The sequence below is a fragment of the Euprymna scolopes genome, chromosome 10 (assembly GCF_053919585.1).
Source record: "Euprymna scolopes isolate OS-2025 chromosome 10, ASM5391958v1, whole genome shotgun sequence".
NCBI classification, from domain to species: Eukaryota; Metazoa; Mollusca; class Cephalopoda; order Sepiida; family Sepiolidae; genus Euprymna; species Euprymna scolopes.
Genome location: NC_136491.1, coordinates 96210832 through 96232996, shown reverse-complemented (window position 1 = coordinate 96232996; position 22165 = coordinate 96210832). Strand labels below are relative to the sequence as shown.

General features: G+C 32.9%; 1 protein-coding gene across 28 annotated transcripts in view; it reads left to right on the top strand.

The window, feature by feature from the left end:
- Window positions 1-21939, top strand: part of LOC145286154 (uncharacterized) — an 811438-nt gene extending 789499 nt beyond the window's left edge. For all 28 annotated transcript variants that reach the window (XM_080134928.1, XM_080134927.1, XM_080134924.1 and 25 more), the window contains 3 exons: window positions 6212-7377; window positions 15366-15497; window positions 20421-21939. In XM_080134928.1, coding sequence (XP_079991054.1) covers window positions 6212-7377; window positions 15366-15497; window positions 20421-20711 — 1589 coding nt within the window. In that variant the 3' untranslated portion in view covers window positions 20712-21939. The remainder of the gene's footprint in view (window positions 1-6211; window positions 7378-15365; window positions 15498-20420) is intronic.
- The last annotated feature ends 226 nt before the right edge of the window (window positions 21940-22165 follow it).

The window sequence follows — 22165 nt, the reverse complement described above, 5'->3', positions numbered from 1 at the left end:
TGTCGTGGAATGGGGCTGTAAATTTGTTGGCAACATGTAATGCTACTAAGACTAAGCTTCTTTCCTTTAATAATTACAAAAAAGAAACTTTTCAACCAACGATTGCCATGACAAATAAGACCCTACCACACCTGACAGTATGCTATATCTTTGCAAAGCCATAATTCAACCATGCATGGAGTATTGTTGCTGGTGTATCTCCCACTAGTCTTTCACTCTTAGATTGTGTCTAAAAAAATGCTTTTTTAACTGTACTCACCTGCAGAATTTAATGCGTAATGTGAACAGACATCTCGCTGCCTAACTTAACACAGTCTCTTGTTGGACACGATCCTTAGTAAGTAGTCGCTCACGTTTCAAGTGGTAACATGCCTTGTTTGATGTGAAAAAGAGAAAACAATAGCAACAGAATCCTATTTCAGACCTAAAAGTGATATCTTATAAACTCTAAAGTTTGAGTGGCTTTTGGCCTTGCTAAGTGGTGATTCATTAGTATAAAAAATTACCCCCCCCCTCCAAAAAAAACAAAAAAACATTGGACCGACAGCCAGAGTCTCTTATTTTAGATATATGGGCGCATCTAAAAGATGCTTCCTGGATTTAGTCTTGATCAGAGCCTAAAATATTCCCTTCATTTTATCTACCTCATTCCTTTTCACCCCTCCTGCATGATGACTCAACCCCACCCCCATTCTCCCGCATTCCACTTAATTCCCAAGTCTAATAAAAGAGTTGATCGGTTGTTGGTCAGAGGTTTCCATCAATCAAACGCGGTATCGGCAAATAATGTGAACAATTTGTCGCGTTAATTAAGCAATTTTTTTTTTTAGGCCCGATTATATCTGCATAAAAATCAATCGACTAGAAGATCACTTATGATGGTGCCATCACAGATGTAACACAATGGAATTATCAATATGCTGCGGCTTATTCCCTCGGCTCAGAATATATCAAAAGAATATTGATTGAGAATAATAAATAATAATGATGAACAATGAAAACAAGAAAATGGCCAACATCACGGAAATTCATAAAACTGGGGTTTATGGGGTGGAATGAAGAAATGATAAGATTATTTCAAGATATAATTACAACAACTAAAATAGAAATCTATTATATAAAGGATAATTGTCTGTGTATATGGATGTATGTCCAGCTAAAAGTTGAAAAAAAAAAAACTACAAAACAATAATCCACAAAGTTGGTATATTCTTGATCAGATGTGTTTGTTTCTCACCTCGATCTATATATCTATAAAAGTGAAAGTGTCTGTCCGTCTGTGTACATTTCCCTACACAATATCTCTGTCAATTTTCAGTCTACAGACTCGAAATTTGATATACAGGGTACTGAGATTTGGGAAAATCTTTGTAATCGGTTTTCGGCCAGAAATTTGGCTGTTAAGGTGTCAAAGTTCAACGATTTGACCTTTGAGAACTCCATCTAACTCCTCCGCCAATTTTTGGTCTAAACACTTGAAATTTTAGATATAGGTTCCTTGGACATGGATCTAACTTAATAACTTGATTTGAGCCCAAAACAATAAATGTTAAGGGGTCATAATAGGGGTCAAATTAAAAAAAAATGACCGCTTTTTTCTTTTGCTCAACATACACCTCCAAATACCCGGACAACGCCGGGCTGAAATGCTAGTATATATATATATATATATATATATATATATACACACACACACGCACGCACGCACATTAGCAGGCTGCCCGGTCATAAAATATGCATTAGTTTTTTTCTAAACAGTTCACTTCTTGGAAGTAAAAAAAAAAAAAAAAATTCTCTAGCTGAGATGCAAAACAGAGATAGTTGCAAACATTCTAAAAAACAAACAAAAAAAAAAAACACTAAAACATTTTACACAAACATTAAACAATATTGCCATCAAAACAACACCAAAAACTTCAACAAACCCCACGGAAAAAAAAAAATCCCTAGTTTAATAAAACATGCAAAAAAAAAGTTGTCAAAGTGAAGGAAAAAACACTTGAAAAGTTCAAACAAAACCCTACAGCAATCAATCTACAAAAATATAGAGAAGCACGTATAAGGTACACTGTCGAACAAAATAAGAAAACATCCTGGAAAGTCTACATTCTACAACTAAATAACCAAAACACCAAAAAAACATGGAATATAATAAGAAAAGTAGCTGGAAAAGAAACACAAAACACTAGGCATGCCCAAAACGGAATGAGGGAGTCTCTCTTTAAAAATCTACCAAAAATCAAGTGATTATCCAATCAATACGAAATTTTCACCGATTATTAAGTGAAAAATGAACTTTATAACGGTGTACTCATTTTTTCTTAATCGATATTTATATATATTTTTTGCCTACAAACCTAGCCCTTCTTTATTTGTGGTTACAAATGTGCTTAAAATAATCAGCCGAAACTGAACAAAATATATTATATTGTGGGGAGGGTGAGGATTGTAGATAAAAAAAAAATCCTACTGCGCACGTATCAGATTTTAAGGTTGAAAATCCGAATTTTGAATGTGTTTAATTTTTCATCTTTTGTGTTTTGAAGTGTAAAATTCATTGAATATGTTAATAATAATTATCTTTCAGATTTGAAAAAAAAAAAATATATATATATATATATTCATTATTTTTACGAAAAACACTATGGTTAAATCTTTGAAAAATGAATTAATAATTTTCTTTTAGTGAGCCCAATATTGCTAATATATCATTAAATAGGAAATGCTTTGAAGAATACAGACAAAAACAAAAAAAAAAAAAAATTCATAAGTAACTGTTTATTTTACTAAAAATAAAAATACAATAATTTCTTGACAATTTGTTATTAGGTTATATTCCCTCACCTATGGTAGAACATATGGTCTACAAACAGTTGTTCGTATTTACAAACCGTTATTATCTCTCCCTTTTTTATTTTGCTCTGACTTGAATTTGACTTAATTTAAAGTGTGGGGGACTTTTGTATTCACCACACTCTCTCGTCCAGAAACACTTGGTCCTGATGGCAAGAAAGGGTCAAGATTACCAAGCGTGATACTAGATGCAGGAGTTGTCTCCAACACATATGGCGTCTAGCATTCCCAAAATGGTTACTCATCTGGTACTGGCCAGCCACATCATTGCTTAACTTCAGGGGTTATGTAGGCAACAAATATATCTTGTATATTATTATTATATATATATATATATATATATATATATATATATATAAAAAAAATAAAAGAGGTGCAATTTTTCCTCTCTGGATGAAACTAACGTAGGTTGACAACAACGGATGGCACATAAAAATTTATTATGTTTACACCATTAGCCATTACCTTATTTACCTATAGAACGCATTTACATACACATTTTTTTGTAGTATTTAAACATTACATTTATTCCGAGGAGCATCATGTTCATCATCGTCATAACTTACAGAGGAAGTAGCTAGACTTTCAACACCTCTTCCACAAGTCCTCTTATGTCCCCATTCCACATCGTGTACATTTATACCACAAGTTATGGATACTGTGGTTACACCGTTTTTACCAGATTCATAAACTTATAGCCCAACCATTAAATTCCCGTCTGTCTATTCAAAAAATAATAACTTCTCCCTTACAACAATCCTATCCTGATTGGCTTAGATCATACCAATCTCGTATTCAAGAATACTACTGTAAACACTAAAATGAACACTCAATCAAGCTGTTATCCAATATGGCGACTATCGATAGAGGAGGCCAGATTTTTACATTAAATAAAGCGATTTCTGCACCTCAACAAAGTTATTTGTTCTCAATCCTGCTAACTCTCCATCCCTTTCTTCCCCTCTCTCTCTCTAAATGTCATTAGAGGGAAAGTGAGAGAGGTAGAGATAGTAAACAGAACCAAAGCGAAAGAAATAGTGAGAGAGAGAAACAGAGAGATACTAAATCATCGTATTGGCCGAGAGAGGGGGGGGAGAGAGAGAGAGAGAGATTAAAATCATTGTATCGCCAGAGAGAGAGAGAAACACAGAGAGGGACATTAAAACAACGGTAAATTTTTTTATGCTGTGACACAGCGCTGTTTAATCCATAAAAATATTAAAATCTACTTTTTTTGCCACGCCTTTATAAATTATATGAAAGCACAAATTTTGATAACTTAAAATTTAAATTATTAGAGTGGGGGATCACTTTCCTATATAATTTTATTGCAAAATGTGCACCCACTTTTTGGCTACCTAGCGTTCAATGAGACATGTTACCCCTGCCATTATTTTGAAGGGGGGGAGGACAGCAAAACATGACAATTTTTTCTTTTCTTTGTGACGGGTTAAGGGAGGTTTACATTTAAAACATAAAATAAACATAAATTTAATTAATTCGTTTTTGGCGGAAGGGGGTCCCGGATTAAATTTTTTTCATGAGACCATTCTGTACTTTCACCTAACAATTTCATAAACAAAACTAACCCCAAAATATGACAAATTAAATTGGGCGAGGTAAGGGATTACATTAGAAACACAAAATATTTCATTTATTTTATTAATTTTGGGTAAATGTGGCCTGGTAGACGAACAAACAACCTACCTTTTAGAAATTGTTGAGTTGGAGGTGTCTATTCCGAAAGCCGTTTGTAACATTCGGAGTTTGGGGGCTGGAGAACAGTAGCAGCAACAACAACAGCTGTACTATAATTTTATAGCGAGGGTGGCACGTTTTCACCAGGCGACGCCAGTTAGCGGGTACTTCTAGTGTGTGTATATATATATATATATATCGCTTATGAAAAAAGAATTAAACTCTTATAAAATTGATTCTTCACTTAATCGTCAAAACAAACGTTAAAAATACATGGAAATTTACAGGAGTGAATCAACTTCATTTAGTCATGTAAAGGCTACAGTAGTTTCTTCCAAACTATCATTAAATTTTGGATTTTTGAATTTTGCCATGCGAAATCTATAGAGTGAGATAAAAGATGAAATTATTTGAAATTCAGGTAATTGTGTTTGCATATTTTTTATAGTAAATCATCCTAAATTGATTAAAAAACCTTTTTAAAAAAAATATTTATATGTTATTTATCGAGACAAAAATGGTGGTGAATGGTGTTTTTTTTTTTTTTTAAATTCAAAAATTTTATTAAAAATAGTAAAAAAGTTTTATTATTATGCTTTCTATATGATAAAATTCAGGCTTTTATCTTTCTGGAAAAAAAGTTGCTAAAAAATAATGGATTTTAATCTGTTTAAAAAAAAAGACAAAAAAAAAAACAAACAAAAAAACTTGACTTTTCTTCCATTTTTTGGGCCGAACCTACAAAACACCATAAATTACTTAACTAAAAATAATGGAACAAAATGCATGGAGAAAAAAAGAAATAACTAATCTACTAGCTGAAGAATTCTACAAAAATTCACAAAGAAACAGCAGAAAAAGAAAAATTTAATTTTACAACTAGTAACAAAGAAACATATAACGTACCATTCAACAGAAAAGAATTGAAAAGGGCAATAAACAAAAGTAGAAATACTACTCCAGGTCCAGATGATATACATTACAAATTCCTAAAGATGGCGTCGTCATCTAATTTACTTCTGTATAATAATGATAATTGTGGTTATAATATAGAAGTAAAGAAGCTTATTTTTAATTATTTTATTCTAGCTGGGGATGTAGTATCCTACTGGATGCAGATATTCACATGTTATCTCATACATACCAACAAAATATATTTTTTTTTAAAAGATTCTGTCCATTTAAGTGCAATTGTTTGTATCTCTCTTACACTTGGTTCACCGAGTATATTTGCCATGTAATGTTTGGAAATTCTTTTTTATGCATTTGGTTGCTCCTATAATTATTGGAATGATGGCAATCTTCCTAAAATTCCAGTTTCTTTTCATGTTGTGCATATATATATATATATATATATGGTATTTAGTTATCTCTTCCTTCTCAGCTTTGTTTAACCTGCCACTAACTTCTACTAAGGTTGCTTCTTTCCCCTTCCTTGTCTCATATCACTATGTCAGGTTTAATAGTTTCAGTTTCTACGTACGAAGCTGCAAGAATTACATAGTCACAGTTTATGAATTTTTCAGGTGAAATCAAAATAGAATAAGTTGTGGTTGTAATCCGTTGGGTCACAAGTACATTTAGTTTAAACACAAATTGTCTTTTATTCATGAAAATAAATAAATAAAACAAATAATCATGGTTTTCTTTTCTTTTTCAGCTCCTGATATAATAGACTGTGCTGGTAAGGGTGACACCCCATCCAGTTTATCCCCTCCGACAATATTCAACACAGACCCGCCACCCCCAATGCCAATCCAGCCCATGAGTAGAGACTCTGGATTTTATGCCAGCAGTGAGAACTCCATCCACAAGGGTACGCATTCGGGCCGACCCTCGGATGAAGATATTAACAAGAAAAAAATGTTTGGTCAGTCTGTAACGGACAACAGCATCTCCGAGCTAGAGGGCAGCACAACCAATGATGAAACTGAAGACCCAAAAACTACCACATGCCAGACGGCTGGTGGCACTGAACCTAGCTTCAATAACACTGAAGCTAACGATTTGGAGTTGTCTGCTGAAGATCGGGAAGTGTGTGAAATCACTGACAGTTTTGCCCAAAAGGAGATCCGCGCATCTCCGAAGAAGGCTGTAACATTAGGGCGGGTGCAGCGATGCCTGAGTGCACAGCATTCAACCCAAGAGAACATGGCTAACGGCTTCATCTCGCATTCTAGCTCATTCTCCAGCATGTCGTCAGAATGCGCACAGATGAGTCCCATGTTGCACCACCACTACCGCTCCAAGAAACACGACCCGTCTTCATTGGGTGTGGTAATTGCTGATGGGAAGATGCCAGCACACAGCAGCGGATCAGAAGGATCAGACGGAACACAAAGTGATCTGTCTGACCTTTCACCCCACAAGAAACCAAAACCCGTTCCGCCAAGACGATCCGCTAGCAAATTGTGCTCAGCAAAGACCAATGGCAGCCTTGCCATGATGGACAGAGGCATCTCCCCTTCTTACCACATAATTCTCTCTGAATCACCAACTTTGTCTTCTTCCAAACGAGATGCCTGCACTCAGTTCGATCCGAACAGGAAGAAAGGCGGAAGCGTTAGTGAGAATCATCTACGAACTCAGAAATCCCTCTATGGAATAAAAGTCCCTTTCTCGGAGTCAGAAGGTGGATCCAACCAGATTTATCTCCCTGGAACCCTTGGGAGGCAGACAGATGAAAGCGTTTATGGCTGCAAAGATTCCCCTAACCGTACATTCCCAAGACCCCCCAAACCACCAAGCAGATCTCTTATTCCACTTGTGAAAGCAAAATTATCCGATGAAAGAATCGACCTTTCCCAAGAACCTTACAGCGACAAGGTAAGACAAGTTTTTTGGGGGGGTTTTCCGGGTTTGCACAGGCTTGAATTTTAAGCTTTATCTTGAAAAGGCCTTATTTCTATATTACCTTGAAAATCGTATTTTTTTTGTTTAGTAAAATTATTGCTGGAATATTTGAAACTAGCGGGGGTACCCGGCGTTGCCCGAGTGTTTGTTTCCGGGACGGGGGGGGGGGAGTTTTAAAAAATGTTATGGTAGGTAAGTAGGAAGGATCAAACCCGGAGTCATGAGTAAAAGTAGGAAAATAAAGTGTGAAAAAAAAAAAAAAAAAAAAAAAAACATCTGCAACGTTAACAGTTCGGCCACCAAGAAAAGTCCATTCCAGTTGTTTAGGAAAAAAAAAACAAAAAAAAAAACGACTACGGTAGGTCGGCGCGAACGTGAAAATATAATGTGAATTGTCCAGCATGCTAACCACTACGCCACAGAGCACTGCAGCTTAGTTTAGTGATTTTAAATAACTTCACATGAAAGAACTATGAAGCCAAACCGGTGTTCTCTTCTCAACTGTTCCTTGTGAACGATCCCCAAACAGTGTTAAGTGGTGGCAGGGGGAGGAGGAATTTATTAGAGAGAAAATATTTTACCACTTCCATTGATCTTAACCGATTTTGGCCGTGACTTCTCAGCAGAAAAAGTATAGAAATCTAAGATTATCGAGGAATTTGAGAAATAATAAGCCTATAACACACCTCAGATATTGTTCTGCCGTTTGTGCATATTATATTTGCAAGAAATATCTTGATTTTTTAATCATATTAATGTCAAAATCAGACGGGAAAAAATGAGTTCATTTTATTTATATAGAAATAAAATCGAAATTAATACTTTTTAAAATATTTTTTAAATATTAATTAAAATACTTTTTAAATATTAAAAATAAAAGCGAAATAAATACATTTTTCTGAAATTGCACCATATTGTTATTTCCGGTATTGTAGATAGAAGAGTTACGCCCCTTTATTACAAAACTAACCGATGTTGTCCATATACTTTACGGGTGTAGTCGAAGTGAAATTCCAAATCGAAGTAAATATTAAAATATCTTTTTGAATATTAATTAAAATATTATTAAAATATTTTTTAAATATTAATTTAAATACTAGTAGTTTTTTTAGTTTATTATATCATTCTTTATATATCAAATATATATATTTTTTTGAAAACTTGAATCGTCTGGAGAAGGCTTTGAAAAGTCCTTGAAAAGTAACTTTGAAAATCTGTATGAATATATATATATATATATATATATATATATATATATATATATATATATATATATATATATATTCGTGATGGGACGATACCAATATTTTTCCCAATTCTGATACAATTAGCAATACTGATTCTTTATAGATCCGTTAATAATTTTTTTTTTTATCAATTACCTTTAAAAAAAAAAACATCTTAAATGTGCATATATTTTCTCAAATGTAAAAATTACACTTGTGGAGGATTATAGATTTTAGTTTTACTGGCAGTTTAAAATCAATAAATATTTATTATTACTACCAGTAGTGGAAGATTTTGCTTTAACCAAATTCATATAAAAAAGTCAATTAAAAGAATTGTTTTTGGCATCGGAAAATAAGCACAAGTTTGTCTGATACCAATTCTGATTCTCCTAAAAGTTCTAATTTTTCTGATTCTTTATTCTGATTAATCGTCTTAACACTAATATATATATAAGAGCAAACAGTTAATAAAACATGTTAAAAAACACTTTGAAAGAGAGTTAAAAACATATTTAATCTGAAAAGGAAACACTTGATAAGTGGATAGTCCTTAATCCGCAGAGTTTCGAAGAAATACTTTCCTTCTCATCAGAGGGTAATTTATATATATATATATATATATATATATATATATATAAAATATATTTTAGTCATCGACATACAGTCCTGTTTCGTTGTTTCACAACTCATCAGTGCCGCTAGACTAACACCTATCCCAAGCCGAGGATCGAACCTAGAACGGTTGTAATGACAGTCGGCAGTTCTACCCCCTGACTACGGAAGCGGTGGCCGCAACTAATTTGTCCAAATGTCTATTTAAATAAACATCCGTCCGCCACTCGTAAAGTGCTCAAACGTTTGTTTGTAAACAAACCGCGAGCTTCGCATTTTTTCAGCTAAATTAAGTAGCGAGTGAGATTATTTACGATAGTGCTCAACCCAAGAGGGGGGCTTTATAAAATATATTCTAGTCATCGACATACAGTCCTGTTTCGTTGTTTCACAACTCATCAGTGCCGCTAGACTAACACCTATCCCAAGCCGAGGATCGAACCTAGAACGGTTGTGATGACAGTCGGCAGTTCTACCCCCTGACTACGGAAGCGGTGGCCGCAACTAATCTGTCCGAATGTCTATTTAAATAAACATCCGTCCGCCACTCGTAAAGTGCTCAAACGTTTGTTTGTAAACAAACCTGCGATGCCAATATATATATATATATAATTATTACTATAACTATTTTTTAATACCTACAGACACTAGTGTTTTATCCTTTTGGAATTATCAATGCAGGGAGTTACGATTACAGCTGGTCGAGAGATTCAAATCTGACCATGATGCCATCTGACTCCATTAGCAAGAAACAAATGTAAACCACAAGAAATTAACATTTCTATTAATGATCTTATGATTATAACATGATCTGTACATACAAGCTTAATTGACAGACTTTAATTTCGACTTTTCAACAACAATAATAATAACGAGTTAAATACCATTAGTTATTCTAACAGCCAAAAAATGGAATCCATTCACACTCATAAAATTTTATTATTTTATTTATTTATTTTTATTTTTATTTTTTTTTTACTTGAATTCCCTGGATAAAATGACTTCAAATATTTATTTATGGAATTTGTTTTTTTTTGTAAGGAAAATTTTTTTTATTTTTGGTTTTGTAAAACATGATTGAGTTTTTCAATGGGGAAAGAAAAAAAAAAACAATAACGTTAGTGTTTGGTGCATTTTACGTCAAGAAGCCAGTATCTTCAGACAGTCTGATCTGATAGCACCAGTACACAGATATTGAGTTTTTTAATATATATATATATATATATATATATATATATTATATACACACTAGCGACATACTTACAGACATGCACAAAAAGCGAACACACATACACATTTTCGCTTTAATATATATATATATATATATATATATATATATATTAAAGCGAACACAGACAAGAGAAAGTGGAGAAATTGATTTTGATCGCCTTTTAGCAGAATTAAATCATTTTATTTATTTTTTTTTCACCTGTCGGCTTTCTTTTTAACAGTTAATAATTTTCCTTGTTCATTTATCTCTGATTTCTAAACAACTTTTTAATATTTAACTAAGGTATACATCATTCCAAAATGCTATGATATAATAGAGCTTGTTTCTGAATTTTTGAGATGATGGTTGATAATTTGCATTATTTGGACTACTGTTCTCATCTTGAGTTATTTTCACAATGTTTTGACCAACGTAACCTCAGATCTTCTTCAGGCTTTTTTCAGTTCAGAAAATACTAAAAATATAATTGTGAATTACTCAAGACTACTATCCGGTCATAGCTGAAGGCTACTGCCGTGGATTAAATAGAGAGTTCCATTCAAAATTCCATATTGAAACATACACACGATTTATTGTGCAATTATTGTGCAAAACTTTATGAAAAAAATAAGTGTTCTGCAAAAAAAAAAAAAAAGGGATTGCCACTGTCTGCATCTTTTTGTCTACAAGCTGTAATCTTCTGCAATTCCATCAGACTTAAATCGGCAGCTTCTTTTCTTCTCTTCATTTAATGTCACTTTTTTTCCTTTGTCCAGAGGTCATGGATATGACCTTAAAAACATACAGGGGTTAGACCCCATTTGGAAGCTGTGGGGAATGTGGTTACCATTGCTCCCAGATCCATTTTATCCTGAAGTGATAATCCCTATATTAATTTATTTTTATTTCAGACTATTATTCTCATCTTTATTAGTTGTTGTTTTTTTTTTGAAAACAAAAAACAAAACGACAACTAATAAAGATGAGAATAATAGTCCGAAATAAAAATAAATTAATATATATAATGCTCATTTCAAAAATTAGTTCCAATTAAGGAATAGTGACAATCCCTGTAAAAGCGTCTGGTGCTACCAGATCAGGCTGTCTGAAGATACTGGCTTTCTGATCACAAAAGCACCAACATTGATGTTATTTTTTTGCCCCTTTCCCTTTGCAATACTTAATCATGTTCTGCAAAGTACAAAACAAAAGCAATTTTCTTCAACAAAACAATCAAATCAAACACCATGAATAAATATTTGAAAATATAAAGAACTAGAAAGATAAAAACTTATTTTCCAAATTCCACTCTGTGCAGTTTTGTTTAATTACTTGCTTCCAAGTTTTCCTTGGCCATCCAAACTTCCTGCGATTTACGGCATCCATGCTTTTACAGTGAGTTATCCAAAATGGGATGAGTCCTTCACATGAGCATACCAGCATAACTGACTCATTCTAAGGATACCTTCTAGGCTGGGCAAATGTAATTCTTTCAGCAAATCCCCCAACCTAATGGATTGATATTATTTGGATTCATCGGACTGCTGTTCTCATCTTCAGTGTTATTTTCACAACGTTTTGGTCGATGTAATCTCAACCTTCTTCAGATGTCTCTTGTCGAAGTCTAGAATGTTTCTGTCAAACATGTGAATTTTAACGGGATTACAAACAGAATCCTTTATTTATTTCACGCGGGTAGCATGCTCTCATTCTGTCAGCCATGCATGGATACACATCCTAAGTAATTTGCAATTATATTTTTCGGTCACTCACACTGAGAATTGAACTTTCAGGAGATGTTCACTTTACAATTTGAAGGTTGAAGGTTCAATCCTCAGTGTGAGCGACCGAAAATATAATTGCAAATTATTTAGGACCTCTAACCAGTCATGGCTGACAGAATGAGAGCATGCTACCTCTGTGAAATGAATAAAGGATTCTGTTTGTAATTCTATGCAGACCCCAGGGTTTGCAAGATACACCTGACAAAGGTCAGAGGTTACATCGACTGAAACATTGTGAAAATAAGACTTCAGATGAGAACAGTAATCTGATACATGCAAACATTACAAATAACTAATACTCATCTCAAAAATTCCGAAACGTAATGTGTTGGTTTGGATCAGATTTCACATTGCACGTCCATCTAATCATGGATCTGCCATTGTGCTGCCATTAGACAAGAGAGAACTGGATGAAAGCCCAGCATTGATCCAATGCACTCAGCTTTAACACTTTATTGCCGTTTTACTGATCATCAGAAATGTTGTTTTATGAATCAAGATGAGAGATTTTTTTTTTTTAAATCTTATGTACTGCATTTAATTATTTTATATTTGTTTGGATATATAGTTAATTATTTGTTAACTTATGGACAATAGATTTTTGTTTTTACATATATAATATTGATTGTTAATTATTTGCAAAATTGTGTTTTTGTTTTTATTACATAATTTGGACGTAATAAATAGCAAAGCAAGTATTTGTTCATGTGTCTCCATTTAGCAATATAAATCGTTTTCTTTAACTTTATAATTTGATGTTTTCAAAGTAAAAGTTACAATTTATTTTTCCGACCCATTTAATGTCATTTTTCCATTGTTTATATTATTCAAGCTTGCTCTTCACTTCTGACAGTTCAGTAGGTCAACCGTCTCAAAATCATACCATACAGTCCTGTCTAATCACTAGGGTTGTGACAACAGCATATTCTTTTCATTGTTTTGACTCTTGAGTATATATCCATTAATATCTTGTATGTTTTTTATATAAGTTGATGTGGTTCTCGGTTGATTGACTGTGTCGGATATATACTTGAGAGTCAAAAAATGAAAAGAATATTCTTTTGTCACAGCCCTACTAATCAGTAGTGTCCAAACATTCCCTGACCAGCCAAACTTTCTGCAATTTAAGACATCCATGCTTCTGCAAAGGTTTATTCAAGAGGATGAATGTGTTCTACATGACTATACCAACAATTGATTCACCCATAAAATAACTTCTATGCTGGACAAATATAGCACTTTCAGTGAAACGGGTTGTGTTTGGGCAGATTTCACATTTCAGATTCATCTGATCATGGATTTGTCATCGGGCTGCAATTAGGAGAGAGAGGGATAACTAATATGACACATTCATCAGAATAGATCTGAAGCAAATGGAGTAACGTCTGAACTCTAGGCTGGATGTGGCAGAACTTCACACCATCCAAGCTTGTTGATCATGTTTGCGAGATACGACTATGCATGATCACCAATATGAATCTTTCAAAATACAAGGGATATTCCAAAAGTAATGCTTCCTATTTTGTTTTTTTTTTAATCTGTCCAGTCAGAGGAGATTGCTATGATTACTGAATGTATGCATTGATGACCTGAAAGTTTCATCTCTTTGTTGCAGATATTGCCGGCGTGAGACTCTTAAGACAGCAACCCTTGTCATGTACGTGTGTCAGAAGCTGAAATGCGTCATTGAATTCCTGGTAAATGTGCATTGAGAATGCTGGCGACTGTCTGGAACACAAAACTCGTTTTAATAGTACCACTCCCGTCTTTGTAGCACTTCAACTTTTTTAGTTTAAAAACTAAATAAAATAAGAGGCTTTACTTGTGGAAAAACCCTCGTTGTGGAAGCATTTTTCAATTAAAAAATTAAAGGATTGGAAATTCAATATAATATTGGCACTTTTAGAAAACTAAAAACAGTATTTTTTCTTTAAAACAAATTTATTTACTTTAAAGAAATTAATGCGCAAGCTTTCAACCATATATGGTCCTTCTGAAGCATTGTTTCTTTTTTAATAATCTTTCCACCTGAGATATAAAAATCTCTTGCAGATGTAAGACCGTTCAGGTCTTGATTGTAGAAAGTCTGGTTTAAATGACATGGTTAATAAAATAAAATCGGCACTTTTGAAATATCATTTGAAATTTTATTAGCAATTTAAGAAAGCCAAAAACGATTCAAATCTCTACTAAAATTCCTTTTATATAATAGTAGTAAGTAAGTATGTCTGTCTGTGAGCTTGTTCCCTATGGACTCTAAAATGGCTGGGCCGATTTTTATGAAATTTTATACAAAGATATTTTATATGCCTGGCAGTGTTCTTAGATAGGTTTTGTATCAGAATGTCTTCGATATGTACCAATAATCGAAATAATTCGATGAAAGAATGAACAGGCGATTGTGACCAAAGTTAACACCTTACACAGCCTAAAATCACAAGTGCATCTAAGAAGTTTTAATATTACACAAGCTGAAAGGCTCAGCATATGAAATCAACAGTATGTTTTTTGATATGGCATAGGTGTGTTAAAAATGAATGTTTCTGTTTAGAGCACAATTGAAGCATGATACTTGACTTTTTCATTTTAAATTCAAGCCATTATCACCACACAAGCAGCAAGACCAGGCATATAAAATTAACAGTAAGTTTTTTGATATGACATGATCGGAGTGCATTCGAAATAAATGCTTCTGTTTAGAGCAGAATTGGAGCGTGATACTTGACTTTTGCATTTTAATCTTTAATTCAAGCCATTATATATAAAGGTTCTCTACAGTGCAATGGAGACTATAATGTATTGTGGACTAAGTTACTACAGGGAGGCATGATGGGTCCTCAACTAGAGCAGGCAATCGATTTGATTGGGGGGGGGGAATGGGCGATTTCACCGATATTGATGACAATAAAAAATATGGGAATGTGAAACATTAGTTGATCATTATTTAATCCCGAGGAACATCAGGTTACCTTGCTAATTTGAAATATTGCAGGTCATTTGCATAATGTTTGTACAATGTTTGTCTTTATTTTGAAGATTTTTTTTTTTTTTTTTTTAAATAAATTTTGAAGCAATAAATGTTTTTAAGATAATTTCTATTCATTTAATATTTTGCTTCTATTTCAGAATGGTTCTTGTGGAATTCCCCCTCTACTGGTTCAGCGTTATGCTGAAGAACTCCGTCATGATGTCTGGGGAATTGCTGCTGTGATGGAGCAAGTTCGAATCTCCCAACTTTTAGCCTATGGACGTGAAGGGGTAAGGAATTCATTTTGATATTGTTATGAATGGCATATCATCTATATATTAATACCACAGTATGTACATGCGTCACGGTTTCCAGATTATAAATTATTTGATCGGGAGATCCTATTTATTAAAAAGAAGGATAGAAGGTGATAACAAACTACGAACATAAAATTAGTATATAGATACGCCAATTTAATGTTCATATTATGTTATCACCTATCCTATTTTTTAATAATTTTTTAATAAATAGGATCTCCCGATCATCGAAGATGCAATGTAAAAAAAAAATTAAAATTAAAAAAAAAAAAAAAATGATGTTGGTTTTGAGCCGTATGTGAAACTAAAATATACCTGCTTAGTCTTCTGGCTAGGATCCAAATGTATTATCTGTTCTGTCTAAAGGTGCTATAATAATATTGTGGGGTTTCTGTTCGTGCCGGGTGTCCGCACAATGTCACAGACGCCTATAAGGATACTGGAGAGAAACCGTAATAACCAGATATATTCTGACACTACATTAACCAGATTACTTAGATAAATACTTTTACAGTTTTAACAAAAGGGCTACAATAATATTGCGGGGTCACCATTCATGCTACCGTCCACAGAATGCTTAGCAGCAATATATTATATATGAAAGATGCAGTTGTGGAATTTTCACAGGTCCCGCTAGTAACTATTAATGCCTTCAGAAGAATATGCTCAACAACGAATATATGTGTATGTAACATAAGAATGACAGAAAGTATTTAAAAAAAACTAAGGATACTTACCGTTAATTTGATGTAAACTTTTTATTTGCAAGGAGGCAATAGTCTGATGATAGTTGAGTTTGTGGGTCACAACTAGTGATGGGACGATTTCAATATTTTTTCCATTACCGATACAGTTACTGATTCTGTGTTAAATTCATGATTCCGATTCTTTTTAAATTTCTAAATATTTGACTTTTGTAGAATTGCTATTGTTTTTTGTCTGTTTTTTTTTTTTTTTTTTTTTTTTTTTTTTCATATCTTTTTTTGTTTAACATATAGAAATCATGTAACATATGCAAATATTTTTGCAAACGTAAAAATGCACTTGTGGGGTGATATTTTAAATTTTATTGGCAGTTTAAAAATCAAATAGTTTTTCATTAATACCAGCAATGGAAAATTATGCTTCAAACAAAAACAAACATAAAACATGAACAATTAAAAGAATTGTCTCTGGCATCGGAAATTAATCTAAAATTTTTCCTATTCCGATATCAGTTCCAATACCCCAAAAAGTTTCGATTTTTATGATTCCCGATTCTTATTAATCATCCTAGGACTAGTCACAGCTTTCACGAACAGAAATAGTATATTTCTATCTTCATTTACCCAGGTTCAAAGTTATCCTTTTGTTGACGCCTGTCAATGTCCGTCTCATCACAAATGTAAAAAGGGGGAGTAACTCTAACTAACTCAGAAAAGGAGTTAGCTCCCCTTGATCTTAGTTTCGTCCTAACAGATATACTACTTATTTTCTTTTTCTTTTCGATACCTTACTTAAAAAATTGTTTGATAATTAAATTGAAATAATTTTTTTAAATTTTTTGTTGAGACCTTAAAAATTGTTTTAACGTTGAATTAAAAACAGATTTCCACTTTTTGTTTTGTTTAGCATTTCAAAATATTTCATAAGTTTCTATTAAAAAGAAACAAATGTTAAAAGAGATATCTATATAGAAAGTTGTTTTACCAATGTATATATTCTAAAATTGTATTAGCCAGAATACTTGGATAGCCTCATAGCTCACTTCTCTTATTTTATCTTTTAGTCCTCACATTCCATAAGATATATTTCTGACAAAGAGTGGAGAATTGGTGCTTTCTGGGTCAGAATCTAACCATCTAAGACTTGTTAGCTAAATTTTAGACCTTGAAGTAGTATTTTTTAAAAAATTCTTTGCATAAGTAGCTTCATGCCTTGTCTGGAGCAATTTCTATTAAAAACAAAAAATAAATAAAAAAAACAAAAACAAATATATTCTATTTTGATTAAAGCATGTGTAATAATGTTGAGGGTGGGAAGGTCTGAATTCACACTAGGCTTACATAAAAAAGAAATACAATTTCTTTATTTGGCCTACAACTTGAAAATGATAGGAATTAAAAAAATAAAAATAAAATGTTAAGATTACACAAGAACCCTCAATTATACATACGGAGTTAAAAACTAAATTTACTAAAATTTATTTCAAGAAATGCCACTTTACTCACGCTTCATATCATCCAATCAGTGCTCAGTATATCTTTGGGCCCTACCCCAAAAATTGAACATTACAAAATGCAAACAATAATAAAGCTAATATGCTTTGTTTCTGAATTTTTCGATAAGGATTGCTAATTTATATTATTTGGACTACAGTTCTCATCTTGAATGGTAATTCACACAATATTTCAGCCAATATATGAGGGTCATTCCAAAAATAATGCATCCTATTTTTTCAACTCAAAAGCTAAAACATTTAAGAGCTACGAAAACGGGAGTGGTACCATTAAAATGAACGACCACTTTTGCTCCAGAATTTACTTTTCTACATAGTTACCACCATTCTGCTAGTGATAGGGTAGTGGGCGTTCAGAGCATGCTTTGTCACTCGCATCCCTGTCACCAGTCTGAAATCGACAAACCCATCTTCTAACTGTGCTGACATCAACTGCATCAGCTTCATAAATGTTCAACAGGCACCGATGACTATTGATCGGTCCAATTTTGTCTCATGGAAAAATCCAATGAGGTATCTCTGTCTCTGATGTACATCCATGACGGGTCGCTTTCTTAGAAAAATGAAACTTTCAGGTCATGAATGCATAAGTTCAATCATCATTACAATGCACTTTGCAAACCATTCTGATCCATTTGGGCTGAATAAAAAACAGGAGTCATTACTTTAGAATGTCCCACGTGTGTGTGTATATATATATATATATATATATATAAAATGGTTGTATAGATTGGTTTCCTCTATGTAAATCCAATGAAACCCACATGATTATTAAAGAGTGCTCAATGGAGGACAGAGCTGGTATACAGTTTGTTTATTATACAAAGATTATTAGTTATATATGTGCATTCATGTTTCAGTGGAATCTCAGTTCGAAGAGACCACTTCAGACCAAAATCGACCCTTTTTTTTTTTAGTCTGATGAAGTGGTTTCTTTGAATTGGGATTCCACTGAAACATGTATGCACATATGTAACCAATAATCTTTTTATAATAAACAGACTATATATATATATATATATATATATATATATATATATATATATATATAAAATAATTATTAAATACCTACAGACACTATTTACTTGAGACCTTTTTCTGAGAATTACTTTAAGAGAAACAAATGTGAACCACATTAATAGCAAAATCACACCCCATTCACTGTAGGGGTTCCCAAATGCCAGAAAACTTTCTACTCTGATGTATTTTTTTTTCCAAATCAGACACTTGCCTTTGGAATTCCTTTTCTGCCCCCCAACTGTACTGACTTGCAGAAATTTAAGTGTTATATGAACAAACATCTTGCTGTACAACAACTCCACACTTGGGATACTTCTTTAAATCTAGACTCCAATTACATTCGTCCTTTATGTCTAAACATGCCTTGTTTAGAGTAAATAAAAGTTTTTTTTTTTTTTTTTTTTTTTTTTTTTTTAAGTCCATTTAATATTGAAAGCAAGAGTTGTTGAGTCAAAAGGTATAATATACGACTGAGTCCAGCTCGTAGGATAAAAAAAAATTCAAATCCTTATCTTAAAATCTTCCAATAATCAGAGTCAGATTAAAAACTTGATTCTTAGAATTATTATAAGTCTGACTCCTTCCAAAATCTCAGACTCCACAAGCCTGCTAAAACCTTTGAAGATGATAAATACTTTAGATGGTGATTGGTAAGAGAAGGGGTGATAGGAATTAAATTATGCAAATAATGAAGGCAAAAGTGAAGACCAGAGGAAGATAGGTCTATGACAGCACAATGTATTCTAAAATCCATCATGAACATTGAAAGTGGTTGTTTTGTCTAGTAAGTTTATAATAGAACCATAGCACCTCTCATAGCTACGATGCTGTTTGCCATGATTTTATTCTTCGTCTTCTATTCTCATTTATTTTAGTGATCGCTGAGAGTGTGAGCACTGGTTTACAAGTATAAAAAAACTAAAGCAATGCAAACTCATAAGCAAAAACAACTCCAACATATCATTATAAATCAGTTGAGTGTGTGCTAAAGAACCCTCAAGATTATCTATTGATAGCTGTTTGTCGAGGTATATTTGTCTATTAGTCCATCTCCTCAAGCTCTGCTCGATCTTTTTTGAGCAACAAACTTTTGTCAATTGTCACAAACTGAAAACCTAACTAAACTTCTAAACATATTGACTTCAGAATCGGAAATTCTATGTCCGGTCTTTTATCTTAGTTATCACCATACCTGATTAATAGAAACTGACTACTTCCTCACTCATCCTATCAGCCACTCCCAGCTGACTAGTTCCAGGTATTCATCCTATGACCTCTGTGTACATTGGTTAATCATTTCCAACCATTGTTATGGCTTCTTTTTACTTCCAACAACTTTTTTCCTTTCCACAGGGCGAGTCACAGGAAACGGATGTTTTTAGAACGCTCCTTGCTCTCCTTGAGTAAGGGATAGAGAGTGAGGAAGGTAGTCTTTAAATCTGCTTAAGATGCCGTTTAATATTCAGAGTTAAATTTTTCTTAAAAACATCTGTTTCCCGCGACTCATCCTGCATATGAATCACCTCCTAACACTCCCCCGGGGGAAGGAGGTCCATAGTAACATAGTACAACTATGGCACAACTATAAGACTATGAACCAATTTTGACCCTTACAGGCCATCTACAAATTTATAATTTTTTTTCTTTTTTTTTTGCAGCTCACTTGTGAGACGTTGGCCAAGGCCTGCCTGTCCTCCTGTGATCTAAAAATATCTTCCCTCAGAGACTTCCTAGTCTCAATCGGTTTACCTATGTATGGAGACTTCCTCGTCAAAATGGGTTTCTCTTCGATGGAGCGGCTCCTGGGCATGACCGATGGTGACGTAAACCGAATCGTGCATGACACTAGACACATCAAGCGACTAATGCATGCCTTAGAATGGGTTCGAGCCAGGCTCGCCTCGCCAACCAGAAAGACGAAAATGGCCACTGTCAAAGATCAAGTTTAAAGTTGACACCTATTCTTTGGCACTGCGGTTTCTGCCTTTGCAAAGTTAAAAAAAGAAAAAAAGTTCAGGTGACGTAGGTCCGGATTTTGCCTAAAGTTCTCAAGAAAGGACGATGGTAAATAAGTCAGATGAAGAAGAGATATGCCTCTATTTATTATCCGCCATTTCTTTCTTAGAATTGTAAATAAAACACACACACACACACACACACACACACACACACACACACACACACGTCTAATACCTGGTATACAATGCACTTGAAAAAAAAGTGTATGAATGAATCTTGATGAAATTATTTTTGTGTTTATAGATTTTTATTTTTAGCAATTTAAATACCGTTGTTGATGTTTGTCAGGAAAAACGCTCTTTTTTTTTATTTTAAACGAAGATCATTTTAAGACCTTCATTGATTGCCTTTCGGACCACAAGAAAGACAGTTTTTAATTTAAGAAAAGAAAGGCAGATTGTTAAAGTTAGTTTTATTATTAATAATAATTAATGTAAATAAGCATGAACGAATGTTTTATTATTTCTCCCAGTCTATGTACTTAACATTAAATATATCCAAAGAAGAATTAAATAGTGATTTCATAAGCATTTCAGTGTTATTTAATGTGCATAAATATATAATTTATTGTTTAAACTCCATTTTTTTATATGCAAAAGTGGATTAAAAGCTCAATAGTGTTCATATTTTTAGAGCTCAACAGATAACTTAGATGTTCAGGGTTTACTTTTTTTAAAAACACATTGAAGAAATTTTTTGTAAGCATTGGTTTATCAAAAAAGGAATTTTAGAATTGACGGAAACAATTGTATGAATAAAGATGTTTTTAAAGTAGACTCTGGACATTTATTAACATGTGTGTGTGTGTGTGTATATATATATATATATATATATATACATACACACAAACACATTAAAAATAAAGTTGTCTCAATTATTTTATTATTTTAAGTATTAGGCTTGTTTAGCTAGATTGATAAAGTTTTTAAAAAAAACTTTTTTTTAACTGTACATCCACATATTATAATAGTCTTTTAATTAACAGTGATACATGTTTCATTGTCTATGAAATTCAGTTAAAATGCTAATGTTAAACCAGGAAAACAAATCAAACTAACCATGAAATGAAGGCAAAAATTAACTTATTTGTATAATTTGAGGAAGAAGGACAGATGACAAAGCAACAATTAAAAAAAAAAAAAAAGAAAGAAAAAAAAAGGTCACCTGAAACGCAAAAAAGAGGGAAACCCCATCAATAATAATAATAAAAAAAATACCAACACGGATTCATATTTCACAAATAATGGACATAAAAAAGAGAATTGTTTTAATTTTTTTTTTTTTTTTGTTTAAATAAAACAAAAAAATAAAAATATCTACACAAATTCAGCAAGTTAAATAAAAAATGGTGCAAATGGTACCATCAGTGCAATGGACATTGGAG